This window comes from Pan paniscus, chromosome 6 (assembly GCF_029289425.2).
Source record: "Pan paniscus chromosome 6, NHGRI_mPanPan1-v2.0_pri, whole genome shotgun sequence".
In the NCBI taxonomy this organism is placed as follows: Eukaryota; Metazoa; Chordata; class Mammalia; order Primates; family Hominidae; genus Pan; species Pan paniscus.
Window position 1 is genome coordinate 93,648,815 of NC_073255.2, and position 26,237 is coordinate 93,675,051.

General features: G+C 56.4%; 2 protein-coding genes across 2 annotated transcripts in view; both read right to left on the reverse strand.

The window, feature by feature from the left end:
• Window positions 1-455: 455 nt before the first annotated feature.
• On the reverse strand, window positions 456-3,737 carry HSPB1 (heat shock protein family B (small) member 1). The gene is made up of 3 exons (XM_003846008.6): window positions 1,680-3,737; window positions 889-952; window positions 456-770 (listed from the first exon to the last, which is right to left on the reverse strand). Exons 1-3 carry the CDS (start codon window positions 2,041-2,043, stop codon window positions 581-583), a joined length of 618 nt encoding a protein of 205 aa, XP_003846056.2. The 5' UTR covers window positions 2,044-3,737; the 3' UTR covers window positions 456-580.
• Window positions 3,738-17,378: 13,641 nt separating this feature from the next.
• Window positions 17,379-26,237, reverse strand: part of SRRM3 (serine/arginine repetitive matrix 3) — an 84,987-nt gene continuing 76,128 nt past the window's right edge. Inside the window, exons 12-15 of the mRNA XM_034965391.3 lie at window positions 22,890-23,251; window positions 21,787-22,011; window positions 21,558-21,695; window positions 17,379-19,050 (exon numbers count right to left, since the gene is read on the reverse strand). Of these exons, the coding sequence (XP_034821282.2) occupies window positions 18,822-19,050; window positions 21,558-21,695; window positions 21,787-22,011; window positions 22,890-23,251 (954 nt within the window). The 3' untranslated portion in view covers window positions 17,379-18,821. The remainder of the gene's footprint in view (window positions 19,051-21,557; window positions 21,696-21,786; window positions 22,012-22,889; window positions 23,252-26,237) is intronic.

Here is a 26,237-nt window from a genome sequence, read left to right on the forward strand (position 1 = left end):
CTGGGCTTTTGGTTGTTTTGAGACAGGATCTTGTTCTGTTGTCCAGGCTGGAGTGCAATGGCACGATGTTAGCTCACTGTACCCTTCAACTCCTGGGCTCAAGCGATCCTCCTGCCTCAGCCTCCTGAGTAGCTGGGACTACAGGCGTGCAGTACCACCCTGCCTAATTTTTGTTTTTTAGAGACAGTCTTACTATGTTGTCCAGGCTGGTCTAGAACTCTTGGCTTCAAGCACTCCTCCTGCCTCAACCCCCCAAAGTGCTGGGATTGTAGGTATGAGCCACTGCGCCCGGCCCTAAGACCTCTGTCTTTATGGATGTGAGTCAGCCTGTGTCCAGCAACCTACACCAGTGTACCCACATGGCCCAGCACGGGCCTGAGCAAAGATGACTCCTGAAAGCCAGCAAATGGCAGGTGCCTGAGGCTTCCTTCCGCAAACACCAGAGCCTGGGCCAGTTGACAGGTGGTTGCTTCGAACTTTATTTGAGAAAAACAGAAGATAAATGTATCAAAAGAACACACAGGTGGCGGGGGAGGCACAGCCAGTGGCGGCAGCAGGGGTGGGCATCCGGGCTAAGGCTTTACTTGGCGGCAGTCTCATCGGATTTTGCAGCTTCTGGGCCCCCAAGCTGGGCCCGCGACTCGAAGGTGACTGGGATGGTGATCTCGTTGGACTGCGTGGCTAGCTTGGGCATGGGGGCCTCCACGGTCAGTGTGCCCTCAGGGGACAGGGAGGAGGAAACTTGGGTGGGGTCCACACCGGGGGGCAGCCTGGACGTGCAGAGAGGAAAGGCAAGCATTACATTACACACCGGGTGGGTCACTGTGCACTCTTCTCTGACCCCACCCCCACGCCACCCACCCACCCCGACCTGGCGCCAGGACTCACGTGTATTTCCGCGTGAAGCACCGGGAGATGTAGCCATGCTCGTCCTGCCGCTCCTCGTGCTTGCCTTTGGGGGGAAGAGGGAAATCAGACTGCGGGGGAGGGGACTGCCTTTCGGCCCCGCTAGGCCAGAGGCCCCACCTCCTGCTTGGAAGCAGCCAGGACTGCAGGCCGGTAGGGATTAACAGAGGGGGTTGGGGATGGGGGCGTGCCCGCCGGTCTGGGCTCTCAGAAACTTCCGGAAAGTTCTTCGATTCAGAGTTTTGGGAGGAACGGAGCAGGGCGCGGAGCTGGGGAGTGAGCAGTACGCAGGCGCACTTGGAGCCGCGCACACCCCCCACTCCGCGGCTAGAAACAGGCACCGCGCCAGGGAACTCCCCGCTTATCTGGGGATGGGGCTGTGGGTGGGAAGGGGACTCTGTGGAAAAGCGCATTTTCTCTCCATCGATGATCTTTAAAAAAAAATTTTGCTTTTTTTTTTTTGTAATGGCGTGGGGTCGGGGCGGGGGGGCGCGTCTCGCTATATTGCCCAGGCTAGTCTTGAACTCCTGGCTTCAAGCAATCCTCCCGTCTCGGCCTCCCAAAGCGCTGGGATTACAGAGCAGAAAGCGCCCTTAGAAGCGACCCGCACTCCCAATTCCTGAGCAGGGGAATCAGGAATCCTGTTTTTCCCGGTGCTGGGCCAACGTTTAACTCCCCAGGCCCCCGGGACCCCCGTTGCAACCGCCCCCCCCCCCCGGCCCTGCCCGCCCTGCTAGCCTCCTCCTCTCCCCTGCAGGAGCAGGGGGGCTCACCGGTGATCTCCACCACGCCATCCTTGGTCTTGACCGTCAGCTCGTCCGGGGCGAAGTGGTTGACATCCAGGGACACGCGCCAGCGGTCCGCAGTGTGCCGGATCTCCGAGACCCCGCTGCTGAGTTGCCGGCTGAGCGCGCGGCTGTAGGCGGGCGCGGCCACTGCGGGGCTCTCGATGGCGGCGGGGGGCAGGGGGCGCACGTAGCCTGGCCAGCTGCTGCCGCCTAACCACTGCGACCACTCCTCCGGCAGCCGGGGCAGCCCGAAGGCCTGGTCGAAGAGGCGGCTATGCGGGTACCAGTCGCGGAAGGGGTCCCAGCTGGGGCCCCGCAGGAGCGAGAAGGGGACGCGGCGCTCGGTCATGCTGGCTGACTCTGCTCTGGACGTCTGCTCAGAAAAGTGCGGGGCGCGGGGCTCGGCTGCGCTTTTATGCTCCTCCACTCGGGTATTTTTAGCAGGCGGTGTTTGAGGTCTCTGTTAATGGCAATGACCCGTTTGAGGGCCGCCCCTCCCCATGCACTCCTCCCCCAGCGTTCAGGGGCCGTGGGCGGGGCGAAGAGGGTTCAGCCCTCATCTGGAACCTTCTCTCGTTAAGGAAAGCAAATGAATTCGAGAGCGCGACGCTGGAGCCGTGCCACGGCAGGGCACTCGCCGGCCCTGGTGCTTAAGCGTTGCTGGCTGTGGCCCGTGGCCAGGGCCGTCCTTCTGTTAAGGAGGACAGAGCCAGACAGGTTGGGTTGGGGCATACAACTGAGAAGTGGTAGAGGCAGGATTGGAACCACTCGCGTGTGAGATAGAATGTGATAAAAGGAATCTGGTGCTTGAGCCCAGGAGTTGAGGCTGCAGTGAGCTATGATCTCACCACTGCACTCCAGCCTAGGCAACAGATCAAAGTCTTGTCTCAAAAAAATTTTAAAAAGGGGCTGGGTGCGTGGCTCATGCCTGTAATCTCAGCACTTTGGGAGGCCAAGGCAGAAGGGTCCCTTGAGGCTAGGAGTTTGAGACCAGTCTGGGCAACATAGTGAGACCCTATTTCTACCAAAAAATATTTAAAAATTAGCTGGGCATGGTGGTGCATGCCTGTGGCCCCAGCTACTCCAGAGGCTGAAGCAGGAGGATCCTTTGAACCCCGGTGAGTAGAGGCTGTGGTGAGCTGGATTGCACCACTGCACTTCAGCCTGGGCTACAGAACAAAACCCTGTCTCAAAATAAGTAAATGAATAAATACAAATACAAAAATAAAGCAGTCTGGGCTGGGCGTGGTGGCTCACGCCTGTAATCCCAGCACTTTGGGAGGCCGAGGTGGGAGGATCACCAGAGGTCAGGAGTTTGAGACCAGCCTGGCCAACATGGTGAAACCCCATCTCTACTAAAAATACAAAAATTAGCTGGGTGTGGTGGCGGGCGCCTGTAATCACAGCTGCTGGGGAGGCTGAGACAGGAGAATTGCTTGAACCCAGAAGGCAGAGGTTGCAGTGAGCCGAGATCTCACCACTGTACTCCAGCCTGGGTGACAGAGTGAGACTCCATCTCAAAAAAAAAAAAAAGCAATCTAGTAATCTGGTGTGGTTGTTAGGCGTGTGGACTTTGAAGCCAGACTGCCTGAATTCACGTCTTTGTTCTGTCACTAAGCAGATGAACTTGTGCAAGTTAGATTCTTTGTGCCTCAGTTTCCCCATCTGGAGAATAGAGATGATAATGATGGTAACAGTCATGCATTGAATAAAGATGTGTAGGTCAGCAAGGGACAGCAAATATGAAGGTGGTCCCATAAAATTATATTACTGGCTGGGTGCAGTGGCTCACATCTGTAAGCTTAGCAGTTTGGGAGGCTGATGTGGGAGGATTACTTGAAGCCAGAAGGCTGAGACAAGCCTGGGCAACACAGTGAGACCCCATCTCTACTAAAATTCAGAACAAATTAGCCAGGCATGGTGGCGTGGACCTGTAGTCCCAGATACTCAGGAGGCTGAGGTGGGAGGAGCACTTGAGCCAAGGAGGTCGAGGCTGCAGTGAGCCTGATGGTGCCACTGCACTCCAGTCCGCATGACAGAACAAGACCCTGTCTCAAAACAAAAACAATTACCGTGTTTTTACTGTACATCTTCTATGTTTATTTTATTTATTTATTTTGAGATGGAGTCTCCCTCTGTCGCCCAGGCTGGAGTGCAGTGGCCTGATCTAGGCTCACTCCAACCTCTACCTCCCAGGTTCAAGTGATTCTTCTGCCTCAGCCTCCTGAATAGCTGGGACTACAGGCAAGTGCCATGACACTGGCTAATTTTTGTATTTTTAGTACAGATGGGGTTTCACCATGTTCGCCAGGCTGGTCTTGAACTCCTGACCTCAAGTAATCCACCCGCCTGGGCCTCCCAAAGTGCTAGGATTACAGGCGTGAGCCACCGCGCCTGGCCATCTTCTATCTTTAGAAACACTAATACTTACCCTGATGTTGCAGCTGCCTTCAATATTTGGTGCAGTCATATGCTGTAGAGGTTTGTAGCCTAGGAGCAGTAGGCTAGACCATATAGCTTAGGTGTGTAGTAGGCTAGACCATCTAGGTTTGTGTAAGTCCACTCTGAGATGTTCCCACAATGATGAAATTGCCTAACAAGGAATTTGTTGAATGTGTCTGTTATTAAGTGACTCATGACTGTAATGGGTTGGCCTGAGGATTTGGTGACCTAATGCAGGTGATGACTTTGGCCCGGAGCCTGGTACATCATAATTATTGTTACCTGCCTGGGATTGAAGAGAGGGAAAAGGAAGGAGAATAGATGGGGTTTGGCCATTTTCCCCCTTCCCCTAACAGTGCAGCTGGCCCAGATCAGAACCTCCAAGGCACAGTGCTGAGAGGAGCCAGGAGGAAGGTTACTGTCACATCTCCTACTATATGTATCTTTCCTTAAGAAGCACTGGTTGGCCGGGCATGGTGGCTCCCACCTGTAATCCCAGCACTTTGAGAGTCTGAGGCAGACTTAATGCCTGGGTTCAGGAGTTCAAGACCAGCCTGGCCAACATGCCGAAACCCCGTGTCTACCAAAAATACAAAAAATTAGCCAGGCGTGATGGTGGGTGCCTGTAATCCCGGCTACTGGGGAAGCTGAGGCACGAGGATCATTCCAGGAGGCAGAGGTTGCAGGGAGCTGAGATCGCGCCACTGCACTCCAGCCTGGGTGACAGAACGAGACTCTGTCTCAAACAAAACAAGAAAAAACAAAAAAGAAAAAGAAACACTGGCCAGGAACCTCAAATGCCACAAACTTGAATTAGTCTGGACTTCCTGTGTCATTCTGGGCAAATCCCCTCCTTTCTCTAGGCCTCAGTTTCCCTTTCTGCAGATTTTGATGCCCGCATCACAGAGGGAGAGGGGAGCTCCAAGTAGTAGAGTCTGCACAGACGTGCTTAGAGCCTGGAGCTTGCCCCTTGACCCTACCTCATCCATCTGAACACCAGTGGGATCCTGGCTCCTATCTCCCAGCTTGGAGGGAGGGTGCTGCCCTAGGCTCCTGCCACAACCCTGACATTCCCTCTTTCCTGTCTTTGTAGGCATGGCCATTCCAGCCTTCCTTCTCCCCTGACTTAGGTCCCTGTTTTAGTTGTTGTTGTTTTGTTTTTTTGTCTTTTTTTTTTTTTTTGAGCCAGAGTCTCACTCTATCACTCAGGCTGGAGTGCAGTGGCGCAATCTCAGCTCACTGCAACCTCCGCCTCCTGGGTTCAAGCGATCCTCCTGCCTCAGACTCCCAAGTGGCTGGGATTACAGGCATGTGCCACCATACCCGGCTAATTTCTGTATTTTTAGTAGAAACGGGGTTTCGCCATGTTGGTCTCAAACTCCTGACCTCAAGTGAGCCGCCTGCCTTGGCCTCCCAAAGTGCTGGGATTACAGGCATTAGCCACCACACCCGGCTAATTTTTGTATTTTTAGTAGAAACAGGGTTTCGCCATGTTGGTCTCAAACTCCTGACCTCAAGTCAGCCACCTGTCTCGGCCTCCCAAAGTGCTGGGATTACAGGTGTGAGCCACCGCACCCGGCCCTGTTATCCCTGGTTTTTAGACAAGGAAACTGCTGTGCACAGAGATTAAATGGCTTTCTGCTGTCTCCGGTAAAGTGTTCTCAGAGCCAACCTCCTGCCTCTCTAGTACCCAGGGCCTCCCACTTCTTCTGTCCCACTGTACTTGCTGTCCCTATCCTGGGACTGAGGCTCCACTCCTCTTACTTCTGTGGGGAGCCAAGCCCACTGAAGTCTTGCCCTGCCCAGGCCCAGAATTGGGGCAGACTCCAGGCCACTCACCTTGATGAGCTGGGGGAGCAGCAAGTCCTCATGCCTTCTCTGAGCCTCAGTTTCCTTTTTGAGAGAGAGCTCATAAATGCCTTTCTCTCTCTCTCTCTTTTTTTTTTTTTTTTGTTGAGACAGAGTCTCGCTGTGTTGCCCAGGCTGGAGTGCAGTGGAGTGATCATAGCTCATTGCAGTCTTGACCTCCTGGGCTCAAGTGATTCTTCTGCTTCAGCCTCCTGAGTCGCTGGGACTACAGGTGTGTGCCACCACACTTGGCTAATTTTTAAATTTTTTGTAGAGACAGGTGTCACACCATGTTGCCCAGGCTAGTCTTGAACTCCTGGCCCCAAGAGATCTTTCTGCCTAGGCCTCCCAAAGCACTGGGATCACAGGCGTGAGCCACTGCGCCTGACCTAGATGCCTTTCTTTCTTTCTTTCTTTCTTTTTTTTTTTTTTTTTGAGACAGAGTCTCACTCTGTCACCCAGGCTGGAGTGCAGTGGTGCGATCTTGGCTCACTGCAAGCTCCGCCTCCCGGGTTCACGCCATTCTCCTGCCTCAGCCTCCAGAGTAGCTGGGACTACAGGCACCCACCACCACGCCTGGCTAATTTTTTGTATATATATATATATTTTTTTAGTAGAGACGGGGTTTCACTGTGTTAGTCAGGATGGTCTCGATCTCCTGGCCTTGTGATCCACCTGCCTCGGCCTCCCAAAGTGCTGGGATTACAGGCGTGAGCCACCGGCCCTAGATGCCTTTCTGTCTTACCCACCTGCTCCCCATCAGGGAAGAGCTGGGGCTGGACCATGAATCTGAGATCACTCCTGGAAAGGCCTCTGAACTCCTGGGGCTCTCGGGAGCCAATGGTGGGAGGCAGACAGGACCCCTGCCTTCTACCTCACCTCCCTGGCTGGGTCATTGTCATGAGCCCAGTGGGTCTCATTTGGGAGCTCCTGGTTGACACCCCACGGGACTTAGCATCAGAAAGCCCCAGGTTTTTGCTCCCCAGTGCTCCCAGCCCCACCCATCCCCAGCTGTATAAAGTCGAGGTGAGGTCAGGAGCCAGGGAGGGCCCTCATCTGCCTCTGCCTGCTCACCTTGGCCCAGACGGGAGCTGGGGGTGCCCCACCCCAGAGGGAGCTGTCAGGTGTGGTTATAAACGCTTCCAGGTGTGGCTCTATCAGGCCCAGCCATGCTCTGGATGGGAGCTGCCAGCCCTTTGTAGACACAAGCTCCCTTCATCTTGCCTGAAACCAGGACGGACTGGATCTATCCCTGCTGCCTGAGAGATTGTGCAACTCGAGGCACAAAACCCACACACTCTGCTCACGCCCTCGGAATTCACGTTCATCTTCAAGGGCTCAGTTTTGTTTTGTTTTGTTTGAGATGGAGTCTTGCTCTGTTGCGCCGGCTGGAGTGCAGTGGCACAATCTCGGCTCACTACAACGTCTGCTTCCCAGGTTCAAGCAATTCTCCTGCCTCAGCCTCCTGAGTAGCTGGGACTACGGGCATGCACCACCACGGGCTGGGCGCGGTGGCTCACAGCTGTAATCCCAACACGTTGGGAGGCCGAGGTGGGTGGATTGCCTGAGGTCAGGAGTTCGAGACCAGCCTGGCTAAGGGCTCAGTTCTTGAGGGACGACTTTTAGATCACCCACAAGGGAGAGGAGATGGGTGGTTTCTGGCAGCATGGGGGTGAGGTGGGTGGTAGGGCAGAAACTGGGTTTTGGGGACAGATAGGGCTGGGCTTGAATGTGGGTGCTGCTGTCCTGGTGACCACTCTGAGCCCACACGTCCCTATTTGCAAAGTAGAGCTAGCAACGCACCTGCCCGTCTGACAGCATTGTGGTCAGTTTCAAGTGCGTGAATGTGTGTAAAGTGCTCGGTGCACAGTAAGCGCTCACGGTGACTGCGAGGGCCTTTAATTGTGGATACTGAGCCTTAGAATAATCAGAATTACCCAGTTCTGTGTTTTTTGTTTGTTTGTTTGTTTTGGTTTGTTTGTTTTTGAGTCAGAGTCTTGCTCTGTCACCCAGGCTGGAGTGCAATGGTGTGATCTTGGCTCACTGCAACCTCCACCTCCTAGGTTCAAGCAATTCTCCTTCCTCAGCCTCCTGAGTAGCTGCGATTACAGGCACCTGCCACCACGCCCAGCTAATTTTTGTATTTTTAGTAGAGATGGGGTTTCACCATATTGGCCAGGCTGGTCTCAAACTCCTGACCTCGTGATCCACCCACCTTGGCCTCCCAAAGTGCTGGGATTACAGACATGAGCCACCATGCCCAGACATATGTGCTTTATAGAGCGTCAAAGTATCCTATCAGAGTCACTTTTTCTTCCTTTCCTTATTTATTTATTTATTTTTTGAGACAGAGTCTCGCTCTGTCGCCAGGCTGGAGTGCAGTGGCACCATCTCAGCTCACTGTAACCTCCACCTCCTGGGTTCAAGCGATTCTCCTGCCTCAGCCTCCCGCCACCATGCCCGGCTATTTTTTGTATTTTTAGTAGAGATGGGGTTTCACCATGTTGGCCAGGCTGTTCTCAAACTCCTGACCTCAAATGATCCACCTGAGCCTCCCAAAGTGCTGGGATTACAGGCGTGAGCCACCGCGCCCAACTTCTTTTTTTTTTCTTTTAATAGATAGGGTCCCCACTCTGTTGCCCAGGCTGGAGTGCAGTGATGCAATCATAACCCACTGTAGCCTCAACGTTCCGGGCTCACGTGATCCTCCCTGCTCAGCCTCCTGAGTAGCTGGGACTACAGGCACATGCCACCACACCCAGCCAATTTTACAATTTTTTGTAGAGAGGGGGTCTCACTATGTTACTCAGGCTGGTCTTGAACATCTGGCCTCAAGCAATCCTCCTTAGTCTCCTGACTACCTGGGCTTACAGGCATGAGCCAAGGCATCCAGCTAGGAGTCCCATTTATTGAGATGAGAAAACTGAGGGTCAGAATGGCCCCAGGGTCACAAAGCTGGTAAGGGTCTCAGACCTCCCTATTCTCCATCCAGCAAGGGGGAGACTTCCCAGACAGTTCAGAGAGGGCTGTGGGCTTCCAGGGCACAGGGGCAGGAGTGCATGTATTCCAGCCTAACCGGGTGCCTTTTTTCTAGGAGGCTGCACTCTGCCCTCCCCACTGGGCAACCAAGCTGGGCAAGGGGGCCAGGGCTGGGTGGTGGCTCCCACATGCCCCCCTGCCCAGCTGTTCTCTGTCAGTCTGGCTGGCTCCAGCATCCAGAGCACTGAGATGCCAGGGGTGGTTTTTCTGGGATAGAGAGGAAAATGCAGGCTGGGCGCAGTGGCTCACGCCTGTAATCCCAGTACTTTGGGAGGCCGAGATGGGTGGATCATGAGGTCAGGAGTTCGAGGCCAGCCTGACCAACAGGGTGAAACCCCGTCTTTACTAAAAATACAAAAATTAGCCAGGTGTGGTGGCATGTGCCTGTAATCCCAGCTACTCAGGAGGCTGAGGCAGGAGAATCACTTGAACCCAGGAGGTGGAGGTTGCAGTGAGCCAAGATCGTGCCACTGCACTCCAGCCTGGGCAACAGAGCAAGACTCTGTCTCAAAAAAAAAAAAAAAGGAAAATTCTAGCCCCAGGGATTTCCCAGAAGCCACCGTGGAGTGGGGTTTGGGGAGGGTGAGAGGGCAGGTCATGGCCCTTCCCCTTCTTCATTGCCCACTGCAAGGTCCGGGGAGTCCTTCATTGGACGGTCCCTCCCCTCATCTCTAGCCCCCAAATCTGGGGTGCTCAGCAGCAGCCCCAAGACTAACCCCCTTCCTTTCCCTGCGCCCAAGGCCTTGACCACGCTAGCCACGCCCTCTGCAGGCCTCTGCCAACTGCGGCTGAACCAGCCCCGCCTTCGCTGGCCCCGCCTCAGAGAAAGTGCCAGAGTCTCCAGGCAGCTGCCCGAGCTCCCTGGAGAGGCCTGACAGCTGATGGATGACGCCAGCCCCCGGGCCTGCTGGGAATTGAAAATATGGACGACAGTAATCAGAGCGCCGGGGGTGGGGTAGAGGGGACGCTGGGTCTTTCTGGAAACGTCTAGACACTGTCTCTCTGGGAGTCCGCTTCTAAAAACCCACCTCCAGCCTGCCCCACTCCCTGGACCTCTGGTTTCTGGCTGGACTGGGAGGGGGCCATGCCACCCCCATCACCACTGAAGCGGGGGCCACAGAGGGGCCAGGTGGGAGGGCTGGGGATCTGTCCTCCCGCCCCTCCCACTCTGGCTGTCTAGCTCTGGAGTCTGGGGACCTGGATGTCTTTGACTGCAGCCTTGGCCAAGGGCCGGCATCCGTGACTCATTTTCTTGATCTGTACAATGAAACCATTGGACTGGATGTTCTAAGTCTCCTTCCAGGGCCGTGAATCAACAGTTTCTCCTCCACTCTTCCCCTCCCCTCCAGGTCCCCTGCATTACCCACTCCACAGCCTAAATGCTGCAGGACAGGGCTGTGCACATGGGAAGGGGTGACAAAGATCCCCTGTTTGACCAAACTTTACTCAGACTCTGGAACCTCCTAAGCCCCTCTGCATAAATCCAGTCTTCCCCACCCCCCGCCCCCGACAGAGTCTCGCTCTGTTGCCCAGGCTGGAGTGCAATGGCGCAATCTCAGCTCACTGCAACCTCTGACTCCTGGGTTCAAGCGATTCTCCTGCCTCACTCAGCCTCCCGAGTAGCTGGGATTACAGGCATGAGCCACCATGCCTGGCTAAGTTTGTATTTTTAGTAGAGATGGGGGTTCACCATGTTGGTCAGGCTGGTCTTGAACTCCTGACCTCAGGTGATCCACCCACCTTGGCCTCCCAATGTGCTGGGATTACAGGCGTGTGCCACCGCGCCCTGTTCGTAAATCCAGTTTTTGCAAGAAACCTGTGAAGTCTGTTTAGCAAGAGCCGCTCACCCTTGAGATCTGATCACCCTCCAATCAGGTTCCTCATCCTCTACCATCTCCCAGGTGGTGTCTGATCTCCCTGGCTGGCCTTCAGCTAGAATCCTGCTAGGTCAGTTGAGCCAGAACCCCCCAGTATTTCCTCTTAGTAATTTTCCATCCACTCACCCCACCCTGCCCCTGGGCCATAAATTCTCCCTTGCCCATGCTCTCTTCAGAGTTGAGCCCAATCTCTCTTCCTCCACTGCACAATCCCATTGCAGTCCTGCCTAGATATCTCTTGTGATGATCCTGAATAAAATGTTCCTGCTCGTGCTTTAACGAGTATCATAGAATCATTTTTTAAAGAGTGGAGGTAGGAGTGAGGGGAGGACAGGAGACACTCACCAGGCCTGAGATGGGAACGTTCCCTCCCTATCGGCCAGCTAAGCCTGGATATGACCTGCGCTGCTTTAAATCAGAGTGAGATGGAGAAAAGGGGTGAATGAGGCAGGAGTCCTCCCTAAGCCTGCGGGAGAGTGGGATTCCTGTCCCGAGATAGATTTAGATTTCCCCCTTAAGAGAGCCCTAGAAAGTGGGTAGGCGGAGGGGGAGGTAGGAGACCCCCAGGCATCCGGGTCTCTAAGATGCCTCCTTGGGTGAGTGGAGGGGGGCCTGGAGGCCAGCAGGTGCCTGGTGATGGGGCCAGTTTGCTGAGTATTCCCTCAACTGAGAGAGGAAGGCAGGAGGCCAGGGGTCTTCTAGAACGTCTCAAAAAAAGGCAGGCAGGCCTCTCGAGGTGGCTTACGCCTGTAATCCCAGCGCTTTGGGAGGCTGAGGCAGGTGGATTGCTTGAGGCCAGGAGTTTGAGACCAGCCTGGCCAACATGGTGAAACCCCGTTCCTACTAAAAATACAAAAATTAGGCCAGGCGCAGTGGCTCACGCCTGTAATCCCAGCACTTTGGGAGGCTGAGGTGGGCAGATCACCTGAGGTCAGGGTTTCGAGACCAGCCTGGCCAACATGGTGAAATCCCATCTCTACTAAAAATACAAAAATTAGCCAGGTGTGGAGGTGCACACCTGTAATCTCAGCTACTCAGGAGACTGAGGCAGGAGAGTCACTTTAACCCGGGAGGTGGAGGTTGCAGTGAGCCGAGATCGCGCCATTGCACTCCAGCCTGGTGACAAGAGTGAAACTCCATCTCAAAAGAAAAAAAAGAAAACCTACAAAAATTAGCCGGGCATGGTGGTGCAAACCCAAGGTCCCAGCTCTTAGGAGGCTGAAGCTTGAGAATTGCTTGAACCTGGGAGGTGGGGGTTGTAATGAGCTGAGATTGCACCACTCACTGCACTCCAGCCCGGGTGACACAACGAGACTCTGTCTCAAAAAAAAAAAAAAAAAAAGTTGGGGGTGGTGAGGGGATGGGGGACAGGCTGGGACAGCCAAGCTGGGCAGGTGCCCTGTGGCCTGTCACCCTGTCTGGGGCTGTAGGAAACTGATTAAGGAGAAAGGGGAAAATACAGTTGCGAAAACAGGAAACAGGAAAGCTCTGTCCGGCCTCCTGGCTGCTGTATGTGTTGGAAGGAAAAACGTAGTATGGAGTGGGGGCTCCCCTGGGCCCTATCTGAAGAGAGAGAGACCACGAGAGGACCAAGTTTACCCCAAACCAGAAGAGTGCGCCCCAGGCTCAGGACCCTCTGGCGAGAAGTGCCCACATCCTGGGGACGGTCTTCTGCCCGCTGCTCTGGGACTGGAGTTTCCTGTTTTCCTGCCGGCCGTCCTGATCCTATTCTTCCCTTTCCCCAGGGTATAGAGCAGAGTTCAGTCGGCTGACTGAGTTCAGACGGGGTGGGGCGGGGGGGGGGGCGCTGGTATGCTCCCCACCCCTTCCCCACGAAGCCAGGGCAGGCATGGAGGACGAAGGCTTGGGGCTTCCAGGCTGGGACGAGCCCTGGCCCAGGCATCTCTCTGCTCCAAGCCTGTTGGTCCTGGCTGCATTTTTTTCCTTACTCTCTGTCGCCCTCTAGTGTCGACTTTCCGCCACCACGCCTCGCCTTTGGTGCCCAGGCCTCCCCCAAAGTTTCTGCAACCGTTCCTCTCCGGGTTCCTTCCTTCACTCGATGACTCATTCAACAAACATTTCAAAGTGGCCTACTTGGGCGATGCAGAGACAAGGAAGACATGTCCTGGCCTCCAGAAGCTCAGAGCTTTGGGGAGAGATAAACATGCTAGCAAATAAATCACTGGAAGAAGAGACTGGGCCCTAAACACAGGCTCCCAGAGGACCCCAGAGACAGGAGTAGTCACGGCAGCTGCACATCAGGAAGGCTGCATGGAGGAGGAGGTGGCTGAGCTGGGCCTTGGCCTGTGAGCTCACCTGAACCCGTGGAGGCAGAGAGGGCATGAGGGGCACCAGCTGGGCTCGGGGTATTGGAATCAAGGGCAGTGATGGGAGATAAGGTGGGAGGGCGCCCCGGGAGGAGCCAAGGATGGCACGTGCCAGGTGGAGTCACTCAGAAGGCCTTCCAAGGCCTGTGAGCTGGTGGATGTGGCCTCAGGAGGCAGGTTCTGCATGGCAAGGAGTTCTGTCTCATTTATTCAGTACTGTGTCCTCAGAGCCAGCCACTCTGCAGGGGACATAGGAATTGTTCAATAAGTATTTGTGGAATGAGTGAATGGGTGTTCAGATCTGCATGTTAGAAATAATGGGAGTGGTCAGGCATGGTGGTTCATGCCTGGAATCCCAGTGCTTTGGGAGACTGAGGCAGGAGGATCGCTCTAGGCCAGGAGTGTGAGACCAGCCTGGGCAACATAGCGAGATCCCATCTGTACAAAAAATAATGGCCAGGTGCAGTGGCTCATGCCTGTAATCCCAGCACTTTGGGAGGTCGAGGTGGATGGATCAATTGAAGTCAGGAGTTTGAGACCAGCCTGGCCAACATGGTGAAACCTCATCTCTACTAAAAATACAAAAAACTAGCTGGGTGTGGTGGTGCATGCCTATAATCCCAGCTACTCAGGAGGCTGAAGCAGAATTGCTTGAACCCAGGAGGCGAAGGTTGCAGTGAGCCGAGATTGCGCCACTGCACTCCAGCCTGGGTGACAGAGCGAGACTCTGTCTCAAAACAAAAACAAGAAAACAAAAAGTAAAAGCAAAAATTAACGGCGTAGTGGAGTGCACTCGTAGTCCCAGCTACTCAGGAGGCTGAGGCAGGAAGATCTCTTGAGACCAGGAGATCAAGGCTGCAGTGAGCCATAATGGTGCCACTGCACTCTAGCCTGAGCGACAGAGTGAGACCCTGTCGCAAAAAAAAAAAAAAAAAAAAAAAGGAAAAGAAAAAAGCAGGAGGGATTGGAGAAGGCAATGAGGCAGGCTGGCCAGTGAGGAGGCCGGTAGGGCCAGGTGCTGAGGTGGGATGGGAAGGAAGCAATTGCAATGGCTGGGAGCAGCCTGGCTGTGGCGTGCAGAAGGCAGTCAGGCTGGGCAGTGACGGAATGGGATGGGAGGTTGGGGGACGGAGCAGCCAGACAGCAGAGTCCCTAGGCCCAGTGCCATGCTCAGTGTGAGACAGGCTGAGTTGCAGGCCAACCTCAACTGTGCTGCCACTCAGATGTGCAGATGTGTTTCACGCATCTCTAGCACAGGGCCAAGTCTGCTTCCCCGTAGCCCATCCCCTTGCCTTGACGCGTTTTGTTGAACTTGTTAGAAAGGGTTACAGAGATCACGAGGGCTTCTTTTTGTTATCTTTTTTTCTTTCTTTCTTTGTGTGTGTGTGTGTGTGTGTGTGTGAGAGAGAGAGAGAGAGAGAGAGAGAGAGAGAGAGACGGAGTTTCACTCTTATTGCCCAGGCTGGAATGCAATGGCAGGATCTCGGCTCACTGCAACCTCTGCCTTCCAGGTTCAGGCGATTCTCCTGCCTCAGCCTCCAGAGTGGCTGGGATTACAGGCGCCCACCACCACGCCTGGCTAATTTTTTGTATTTTTAGTAGAGACGGGGTTTCACCATGTTGGCCATTCTGGTCTCAAGTGATCCACTTGCCTCGACCCCCCAAAGGCCTGGGATTACAGGCGTGAGCCACCGCACCTGGCCAATCACCAGGGCTTCTGTGAACAGCTTCCGTGGATCGGAAACAGAGCCACTGGTCAGGTGCCCCTTCTAGTTTTGGGGAAAAGAAGCTGGAATGGGATCATGTCATGACACAGCCCCAGCTCTGGGGACTGGGCCAAGGACACCTATGTCATGGCCCACACAGAAGTGGGAGCAGGGGCCACCTCAGCCGCACCCTCATTGGAGGTGGACCAGGGTTCTTAACCGGTGGGACGCTAAAAGCCTTCAGAGTGAGTATGTGTGTGATAGATCCAGTGTTACAAGCCACACTGCAGGCATGCACACGTTCTTCTGGGAGGGTTCTCAGCCTTCATCAGATTCTCAAAGAAGACCTGATTCAAAACAAGCTTAAAACCCACCACTCTAAGAGAGAGAAATGACGGAGAAGAAGGGGAAGGAGGAGAGAGAGGCTAGAGGCAGGAAAGAGGGGGAGGAGGAGGAATTGTGTATTTCTTTAGATCTAATAAAAGAAAGAAATACAGGCCAGGAGCGGTGGCTCATGCTTGTAATCTCAGCACTTTGGGAGGATTGCTTGAGCTCAGAAGTCCGAGACCAGCCTGGGCAACATGGTGAAACCCTGTCTCTACCAAAAAAAAAATACAAAAATTAGCTGGGTATGGTGGTGCATACCTGTAGTCCCAACTATTAGGGAGGCTGAGGTAGGAGGATTGCTTGAGCCCAGGAGGTCAAGGTTACAGTGAATGGAGATCGTGTCACTGCACTCCAGCCTGGGCAACTGAGTGAGACCTGGTCTCCAAGTTTGTTTTTTTTTTGAGACAGAGTCTCGCTCTGACACCTAGGCTGGAGTGCAGTGGTGTGATCTTAGCTCACTGCAATCTCCATCTCCTGGGTTCTAGCGATTCTCCTGCCTCAGCCTCCCAAGTAGCTGGGATTACAGGCATGCACCACCACGCCCAGCTAATTTTTGTATTTTTAGTAGAGATGGGGTTTCACTTCGTTGGTCAGGCTGGTCTTGAACTTCTGACCTCATGATCTGCCCGCCTTGGCCTCCCAAAGTGCTGTGATTACAGGCCAGGAGCCACTGAGCCTGGCCCTCACATTTTTAATAAATAAATAAATAAAAAGGAAATTAACTCCTCTAAACCACTCTTTCCAGGCCCCCTGCTAGTCCCTAGCCAGAGGCAGGCATGGGGTTTTCCCTAAGTGGCCACCATTTCTTTCCTTTCTTTTCTCTTTCTTTTCTTTGTTTTTTTTTCTTTCTTTCCTTTGTTTTTTTGTTTTTGTTTTTTTTTTTGAGATGGAGTCTTGCTCTGTCACCCAGGCTGGAGTGCAGTGGTGCAATCTCAGCTCACTGCAAGCTCCGCCTCCCGGGTTCACGCCGTTCTCCTGCCTCAGCCTCCCTAGTAGCTGGTACTACAGGTGCCTGCCATTACGCCCGGCTAATTTTTTGTATTTTTAGTAGAGATGGGTTTTCACCGTGTTAGCCAGGACGGTCTTGATCTCCTGACCTCGTGATCCGCCTGCCTCGGCCTCCCAAAGTGCTGGGAGTACAGGCGTGAGCCACCACGCCCGGCCTCTTTTCTTTCCTTCCTTTCCTTCCTTCCTTTCCTTTTTCTTTCCTTCCTCTTCTTTCTTTTCTTTTCTTTCTTTTTTGAGACAGAGTCTCACTCTGTCGCCCAGGCAGGAGTACAGTGGCTCGATCTCGGCTCACTGCAACCTTTGCCTCCCGGGTTCAAGCGATTCTCCTGCCTCAGCCTCCTGAGTACCTGGGATTATAGGTGCCCACCACCACACCCAGCTAATTTTTGTATTTTCAGTAGAGACGGGGTTTCACCATGTTGGTCAGGCTGGTCTCGAACTCCTGACCTCAGGTGATCCGTCCGCCTCAGCCTCCCAAAGTGCTGGGATTACAGGCGCGAGCCACTGCGCCCGGCTGTGGCCACCTTTTAAATGCTCACTCTATGGCAGTCACAGTCACTGAGCTGAGGACTGTCAGAATATTTCATGCCCACCTCATCTCAGCTGTGTGTCACATGGCTGGGAGGCACAGGAGCCAGGATGCATGCCTGCATGCTGCCTCAGGCTGTGTCCCAACCACTCTGCGACACCCCACCATGTTGTGAGGGTCCCCTGTGCCTATGTCCACCCTGTGTCTCCTCCCTCTACCCCATCCCCACCCACTGCTGAAGGTAGCCTGGGTATGTAGGCTCAGGCAGCCCACCCCGTGGGATGTTCAAAGTCCACCGGGCCTCCAGGCTGGGAGGAAGGTCTCTTTGGGTCCCTGTTTTAGCCTCAAGCTCAGAGGCAGGGGGATAGACACACTGGCTCCTGGATGCCAGCTCTTCTCTCTGGGGTCCCAAGGAGCAGTCTGAGCCTTTCGCCTCCCTCGGAGGAAGACCCCAGCCCCGCTGCCCTCCTGAATCTCCCGGGGTGCCAACATGCACAGAGGCCCGGTCTCACCACCTACCATCCGGGCACCAAGGGTTTTATTCGAGTCCAATTTTTATCCGCACTGCGGAGAAAGAGGGAGGGGGGACATAGAGAAAGCGGGGAACCTGGACCAGACCCCAGACCCCTCCCCCCACTGAAGCCCGGGGCATCTGCCTGGTTGGGCCAAGGAAGACTTCATGAGATCCCTGAGGGCCCCAGGAGGAGGGGGCTGGGAGCAGCAGAAGAGGACTGGGGGCCACCGCTTCCCCATCGACGCCCCAGGCCAGGGCCCTCAGTCTCTTTCCTCCCCTCCCTTCTGAGGGCTATAGCCTCCATCTCTACAGAGGCTCGGCTGGCCATGACCCCATCAGACCCCCAAGGTACTCCCTTGGCAGGTCCAAAGCACATGTTATCCTATGCCTGTGACCCTGGGCTGCCATCCAGCCCACGTCCCAGACCACAGGCACACGCTGCCCTCCTCTTGGGTGGGGCTGGGGGCACTGCTGACCTGTCAGCTGCTCCCTCCCCAGGGACCCGTCTCCACTCCCTGGGGGCTGCTCAGTCAGTGAACGACTTTGCTTTTTCTCTTTCCTACAGATTCCACCTCCCATCTACCCCTTTCGTCTCCCACCTCTTGACCTGAACCCCTTTTAACCTCAGGGTCAAATGTACCTGAGGTCTGTACCCCCCACCTCTTGTCATGCAGAAGTCATGGCTGGTAGGACCTTGGCCCAGGGCATGGGGTGAGGAGAACCTGGCCTGGAGAGGTCAGACCAAGAGTGAGGTGCCTAGCTCCCCAGGCTGGGATTTTGGGGGCCACCCGTCTGGGCACTCCTGGGTCAGTGGAGGAGCTTGGGGGAGGCTGTGGGGCCAGCCACCAGCCCTCAGCCAGGGTCCTCCTGCAGCCAGCTCAAAAGGATGCAGCTCCCCAGCTTGGATGGGGGTGCACCAAGGGTTAGGCTGTTCTTCCTTCTGTCTAGCTCCAATCCCACGTGCTGTACCACCTCCTCGTCTGCCCAGTGATAAGAGAGGAGTGGAGGGAGCTGTGTAGTGCGGAAGAGGGGCTCCCAGGGCTGGCACCTTGCAAGGTGTCCCTGGCTGCACTGAGCTAAGGTGAAGTGACAGAGCAGATCATGGACTCTGGTACCATCCACCGGCAGCAGTCCCAAGCCTGGTGAGTTGGCATCAGCAGGAAGGGGGATGGGGAGATCCCTGTGTTCGTAACAGCTCTTTGTTCCCCGGGCACAGTGGGTGGACAGGAGGTGGGAGAGGACACCCGTAGAAGCAGCACATCTGGCTTCTCCTTGTCCACTGGATGCCCACCCTCAAAGTCTTCCCCGGTCCCATCTGCCCGTGCACTGGCCCTGAGACCTCTTTGTAGCCTTGGGGGCAAGGAGATATAGCCCCCTCCCCACTGGGGTCCTGGGGCCCGCCCCTCGCCTCTCCCAGTGCCGGGGGGCACCAAGCTGAGTCTGTCTGGGCTCAGAAGCCCCCGCTCTCAGAGCTGCTCCGGCTGTGGTAGCTGGGACTGGGGGTCCTCGAGGGGCTGCGTGTCCGGCTGCGGGTCCCATGGCTGCGACTGCTGTAGCTCCCGTGGCTGTGGCCGGGGCTGGGGCTGCGGCTGTGGCTCCGGGTCGAGTAGTCGCTGCTCAAGCAGCTGGAGGAGGAAGAGGGGCTGGGCCGGTAGTATGGAATAGGACGCTTGCGGGCGCTGCCAGGAAGAAAAAGCTGATTACAGGCCATCCCAGGCCCCGAGCCCCATCCCAGCAGCGGCCAGGGCTTCCTGCCTGTTTCCCCTGAGCCCTGGCCTTAGAGACACCTGCCTTCTCCAAATGGAATCTGACGGTCATTGGTTACTTGCAAATTCCATGTTGATCATTTTGCTTTTCTTCACCTATCTGCAGGGAAAGGAGACCATGTCTCTACCCGATCCGAACACCTGCTAATAAATACTTGTTGAGGCTGGGCGCGGTGGCTCACGCCTGTAATCCCAGCACTTTGGGAGGCTGAGGCAGGCGGATCACTTGAGGTCAGAAGTTTGAGACCAGTCTGGCCAACATAATGAAACCCTGTCTCTACTAAAAATAGAAACATTTGCCGGGCATGGTGGTGTGCACCTGTAATCCCAGCTACTTGGGAGGCTGAGGTGGGAGGATCGCTTGAACCCCAGAGGCGGAGGCTGCAGTGAGTGGAGATTGCGCCACTGCACTCCAGCCTGGGTGACAGAGTGAGACTCCGTCTCAAAAAAAAAACTTGTTGAATGAATGAAACTTGCAAATGTGGACAGCTCCCATCACCCAAGCTGGCATGTAAGTGTCTGTGACTACGTCCCAGCCCTGCCTCTCTGTTCCCCTGTCCCCTCTGCAATCAAGGAATTTGTTGCTTTCAGGTCACTCGAAAGGAACAAGGAGGGGAGTCCTGGCCGCTGCTCCCCATGCCCACGGTCCGGTCCAGTCCCGCCGGCCCCACTCCTCACTCAGCTACCTCCCGCTGGCCCAGAGTTAGTTGGAAGCCAGGAGGCTATGACCCAGAGAAGAGAAAAGAGAGGTTAAGGGGCAACACTGCCCCGTCGCAAGGTTAATTCTGAGGAAGAAAACAGGTGTATGTTAGTGGAGGAGGAGGCAGCCTGGGAGAGGGGCTGAGTGGGTGCCAGGTGGAAGGTGTGAGGGCCTGGCCTACGGGCAGGGTGTGTGACCTGTCTGGGGGCGTCCCCAGCCTGGTGAGTTGGCATCAGAAGGAAGGGGGGACGCAGGAAGATCCCTGGGTTCAAAATGGCTCTTTGTTCCTTGGGCACGGTGGCTGGACAGGAGGTGGGAGAGGACATCTGTTAGAAGTAGGACAATTTGGTCGGGCGCGGGGGCTCACGCCTATAATCCCACCACTTTGGGAGGCCAAGGCAGGTGGATCACCTGAGGTCAGGAGTTTGAGACCAGCCTGACTAACATGGTGAAACCCCGTCTCTACTAAAAATACAAAAAAAATTAGCTGGGCGTGGTGGCGGGTGCCTGTAATGCCAGCTACTTGGGAGGCTGAGGCAGGAGAATCACTTAAACCTGGGAGGTGGAGGTTGCAGTGAGCCGAGATTGCACCATTGCACTCTAGCCTGGGTGACAAGAGCAAAGCTCAGTCTTAAAAAAAAAAAAAAAAAAGAAGCAGTAGCACAATCTGGCTTCTCCTTCAAGGCGGTCTGGCTTTGAGCTCTGGGGTAATGTCCACCCCGTGCTGCTTGGTTACCTGGATCACCAAGGACTAGGAGGGACTAGTTTGATAATCATACCCTGTTAGAACTGAAAAGATGCTCACGAAAACCTGGTTATTGTACAGATGTGGCAACCGAGGCCCAGAGAGGCACACCGATCTCCCAAGGCTGCCCAGCAAGGCAGTGGTAGAGTTGGGCTCAGAACTTTTTGCCTGTGTTCCCCCCAACCCCCTGCCAGGGTAATCTAGGGCTTCAGGGTGATTTCCACAAAGGCAGACCATAATGTCACCCAGAGACCCAGGCCCAGACACTTCCAGTCCTAGCAGAGAAACTGATCATGGCTTCACCAGCCACGCCCTGGGCACAGCCCCACAGCTGTGTAGGGCAAGGGGGTGTGGCTGGCTCCTCTGACAGCTGCCCCAGAGACCAGACTGCTGTGCCCCCTCCTCCAAATCCCCCAGGTTAGTGAGAAAGAGAGAGGCAGACAGACGGACAGCTGACCAGGGCCAGACCAGCTCACTTGGGCATCTCCCAGGCAGCCTGTGCAGAGGGGTCCGCCTGGCCCCCAGGCTGACCACAGGCCACTCAGCAGGCTGGACCTTGAGATGAAGGAGAAAAGGAGACATCATTGTCCGGAGACGGATGCAGGGAGGGCGGGAGGGGCTCCGGAGGGATAGCGGGACTCTTGCAGAGCTGAATTCCATGCCGGCTGCGGCCCACCCAGACCCAAGTACAGAGCCCCCTCCCCTTCATGGGCCCTCAGGCCCCCACCGTGGCCCTTCCTTCTGCGTGGCCTCCTGCACCTGTCTCTCTGAAAGACCCCAGCACCTCCAGTTCTAGCCCCCTCCTCCCCTGGCCCCCTACCCTGGCAGAACCCACTCATTGTCCCTTAGCCCCCCCCCATCCCCGTGCCAGGTTCAGTGGATCCTCAGAGAAGGTCCCCGGGCCGAGGTCTCTGTCCCTGATCCGGGTCAGCGGCCCCAGCCCTGCGCCACCGGCCCCCCCAAGACCCTCCATACCTGGTGATGCGCCGCGGCTCCATGAAGCTTGGCGAGTCCCGGCGCCGCTTGCGGATGGGCGAGTAGCTGCGGGAGCGGCGCCGGGCGCGGGCGGCCTCGGCCTCAGAGTGCCTTGCGCGGCCCTCGCCGTCCTTGTCCCTGCGGGGCCGGCGCGAGGTAAGTGAGCGACGCGGCCCGGCCGCTCCACCCCGCCGCCCGCCCCGTCGGCCCGGTCCGGGCGGGCACTCACCGGCTGAGGGGCTTCTTGGGCGACGGCGAGCGGCTGGGGCTGCGGGGCCGCTTCTCCGCGGAGCGCGAGCGAGATTTGGAGGGCGAGCGGCTGGAGCTCCAGGAGCGGGGGTGCGGGCCGGGGCTGCGCGACGAGCTCTTCCCTTCTGGGCCGCCGCGCCGGCCGTGCGCGCCCGGGGACGGAGAGGTGCTGGCGGGCCGCGCGCGCGGGGGCCGCTCCTTGGCCCTGGAGGAGGGAGACGGCGCGGGATAGGGCTCAGCGACCCGGAAAGGGGGCTGGGGGCGGGGAGGGTTCCCTGGGGCGGGGCTTAGGGCGGAGGGGCGGGGTCCTTGTAGTTTGTGGTCAGTTCGCGCGGAGTGCGCAGTGAACGCGGAGCCTAGTGAGGGGCAGGGGTCAGTTCAGGGGGAGCCCCGTGAGGGGGCGTGTTGGGGGAGATCAGTGGAGGAGATTGTTCTGCGGGATGGGGGGAGAGTGATCAGTAAGCGGGGAGCCTCATGGGAGGAGAGGGGGTTCCCTGGGGGCAGTGATCAGTAAGGGGAGACGGATCAGTTGTGGGGAGGGGTCAGGATAACCGGGGGTAGCTCAGGGTGGGGAGGGAGCTCCCTGGGGGGTTGGCATCAGTGGAGGGAGAACTCCGTCGGGGGGCTGGGATCAGTGTGGGGAGGGAAACTCCCTGGAGTTTGGAGGTCAGTGGAGGGAGGGTAACTCCCTAGAGAGAGTTAGGGTCGTCGAGGGAGGGAGCCCTGTGAGAGGGGAGTTGAGATCAGTGTGCGGAGGAAATCCATGGGAGGATCCATGGGGTCCATAGGGGTTTGGGGTCCGTGGAGAGGGAGGAGAGCTCCGTGGGGGGTTGAGATCCGTGGGGGGTAGTTCAGTGAGGAGGGGTTGGGATCCGTGGGGCATACATCAGTGGGGAGGGTGGGATCCGTGGGGGGTAGCTCATGGGGGGGTGGAATCCGTGGGGGTAGCTCGGTGGGAGGGGGTTGGGATCCCTGGGGGGTAGCTCAGCGCGGGGAGGGATCCCGTGGGCAGGGATCCGCTAGTGGAGGGGAGCCCTGTGCGGGGTGGGGGCGGGAGTCCAGCTCCGGGTCCAGCACGCTCACCGTTTCCCGTGTCCGCCGTGGCCTCGCTCAGAGCCGGGCTCGGGCCCGGGGCCGGGGGCGCCGCCGCCGCTGCCGGAGTCGCTGCTGGAGCGGGCCCTGCTGAGCGAGCGCGACGAGCCCCGGGGGGGCGCGGGCCGGGGGCGCCGGCGACCCCTGCGGCGGGGCGCGGACGCCGAGGACCGCGAGCGCCGCCGCCTACGCCGCCGCCGCCGCCGCCTGCCCGCCCCGCCCGCCGCGCGGCCTCCGCGACCTTGGGACGACGGCGCCGAGCGCGGGCTCGGGCTCTCCTTCCCCCGCGCGGGCGGCGTGGGTGCGGCGGCCGCCGCCTTATCACGGACCCTGGGCGAGGGCGAGCTGGGCTTCTGACGGGGAGAGAGGCAGACAGGGCACGGAGGGGGGAGAGGGAGACGAGAGAGACAGAGACAGAGAGAGAGAAGAGAGGAGACAGACGGGAGAGAGAGAGAGAAAGAGACAGAGACAGAGAGAAAGAGGAAAGAGGGAGAGACAGAGACAGAAAGAGGAGAGAGAGAAGAGAGGAGACAGACGGGAGAGAGAGAGAGAAAGAGACAGAGACAGAGAGAAAGAGGAAAGAGGGAGAGACAGAGACAGAAAGAGAGGAGAGAGAGAGAGACAGAGAGACAGAAAGAGAGCGAGAGACAGAGAAAAAGAGACGGAGAGAGAGAATGAAGAGAGACAGGAGAGAGGAAGAGAAGAGAGACAGAGAAGAAAGAAGGAGAGAGGGAGGAGGCAGAGAAGAGGAAGAGAGAAAAAGAGCAGGAGAGAGACAGAGTGAGAGGGAGAGAGATGAGAAAGAGAGAGGGCGAAAGAGCGAGGGTGAGAGAGGAGAGAGCAAGGGAGGAGAGAGGGAGGAGAAGGAAAAAAGGGGGGAAGAGAGAAGGGGACAGAGACAGTGAGAAGAAGAGACAGAGGAGAGACGGGGGTGGGGGAAGAGAAGAGAGAGAGAGGAAGAGAGAAAGAGCGAAGAGAGAGAAGGATGGAAGCCAGGGAGAAGTTCGAGAAACAGAAAAAATCCAGACAGGTAGGGGACAAGAGTGGGGGCAGAGAGAGGACAGAGCAAGAGGAGCGAGAAGTTGGGGTGAGAGAGCGGGCGGGTGGGGTGGGGGGAGAGAAGGAGAGAGGGCTTTCACCGGGCCCGAGCCGGGGGCTGCCAGTCCCGGAGCATCGCACACACGGTTCCCCGCGCCTGCCCTGCCTCTGCCTCTCCTGGGTGTCCACCTTCTGGCCTCAACAGTGCAGCTCATGCAGGGTTCTTGGCATGCAAAACACAAGAGGGACGGAGGGGTGGGGGGCGGGGGCCAAAGGGGGAGGGGCTCCAGGACAGGCATCGGGGCTGGCATTGCCCCCCGATGGGACGGACGATTCCCGGCAGAGAGAAGAGAGAGCGGCACCGGGAGCGGGGCCAGGGCCAGCCCACCAGGCCGGACCCCCAGCGCTTGGGGGTGGGCGAGGGGATGGAGGGGGTGGGGGCGTCACACGGCACACAGATGGGGGAGGGGGCGAGGGGGACAACTGAACTCAAAACTGAACCGAAGGGAGGAAAAACAGAAATAAAAAAACAAAATCCACAAATGTCATTAGATACCAAAAATCAAAAACAATATCTGATCCTGGGGAACCTGACATTTTTCTGTTAATATTTTTCTTTGTTTTCCGGCCCTGCAGAGAGCTTTGGAGCTGTCAGTAGCACCCGACTGTCTTTCTGTTTCTCTCTTTTCTTTTTCTTTTTCTTTTTTTTTTTAAGTTCTGATTTTTAAGTCCCTCTTGGTTTACGTCCACTTACCAATAAAGTGGCACTTCCTCCTTTAGTAGGTAAGGTGTGTAAGAGAAGGGAAAAGTGTGGTAGTATAAGTTCATCATTAGATTCACAAAAATGCAAGAGAGAGATAGAGAGAGAGAGAGAAACGCAACCACCCCATTCTAGGCCTGAGAAGAGGCCACGCCGCCTCTGGAGGAAGGGCTGGCAGCGCCCGGCTCCTGAGTGGGCAACTCTTAGGTGACCGCTGGATAGAGATGGCAAATGTTTTTCCAAAAGTGGAGTTAGGACACAAGGATTGGGACACAGAAAACCAGGAAGGGCATCTGGCACCATCAAAAGGGCCCTGGTTGGGATTCAGGAGTCTGAGAGCCTGCCTCTATCTCACCGAGCGACCCTGGCCACGTCACTTCCCCAGTCTGGGCCTCAGTTTCCCCATCCACAAAATGAGAGGGTTGGCTTTTGCTTCCTGATGTCCCTTCCAGGGCAAAGATTCCAGGATTCTCTGCATGCCCCCTGCCCGCCCTCCCTGTCTCCCTCCCTACACAGAGCTGATCCCTCCTCCTGTCCTTGGCCCTCCATCTAGTAGCAGTTGACTGTCCTTGTCTGTTTGTAGGTCTGTTCCTCCCCGAAAATCCTCCGATCACCACTACCAACTTGACTTTTAGCACCTCCAGGGCAGATGTGGTATCTGATTCACCTCTGTAACATCACTTTTTATCACCGAACTTGGCGCCTAGTAAAACTTTGATTCTGTTTGCTAAGGAAGGAAGAGAGTCCTAGAAGCCAGGTGGTGCCTGGACCAAGCTCTTTTGGCAGGCTGTTTCTTTTTTCTTTCTTTTTGAGAAGGCGTCTCACTCTGTCTCTCAGGCTGGAGTGCACTGGCGTGATCTGGGCTCACTGCAACCTCTGCCTCCCGAGTTCAAGCAATTCTCCTTCCTCAGCCTCCCAAATAGCTGGAACTACAGGCGTCTGTCACCACATCTGGCTAATTTTTGTATTTTTAGGAGAGACGGGGTTTCACCGTGTTGGCCAGGCTGGTGCTGGTCTCGAACTCCTGACCTCAAGTGATCCTCTGTCCTCAGCCTCCCAAAGTGTTGGGATTACAGGCGTGAGCCACCGAGCCCGGCCACTGGCAGACTGTTTGGATGAGAAGACAAAAGATGCTGCCACCTCTCAGGGCACCTTGCCGCTAGGGACTGGAAGGAGCACAGTTTCCTTGGCATGGCCCTGGGTGTTTCCTGCAGAGGGCAAGGTGCTGTCCAAGCCTTTCCCTGCAGGGCTGGAGCTGAGCTGAACATGGAGGTAGACCCAGGAGGTCAACCTCATTGGTGGAAAGGCACAGATGGCTCCTGATTGGTGCCTGAACCAGCCAGTGAACACTAGCCATAGCTGCCCAAAGCCAATCAGGCCATGAAGACCTCTCCGGGGAGAGCTTAATGTCTCCATTTGGGGCAGAGACAGGCATAAGTGGGCACAATGGATATTTCCTGGTTTGGGGGTGCCCCTCTGAGCACCCCTGACTCTCCTGATCACAAGCTCACCCCTCACCCTAGGCTAGGAGAGTTGGAGGC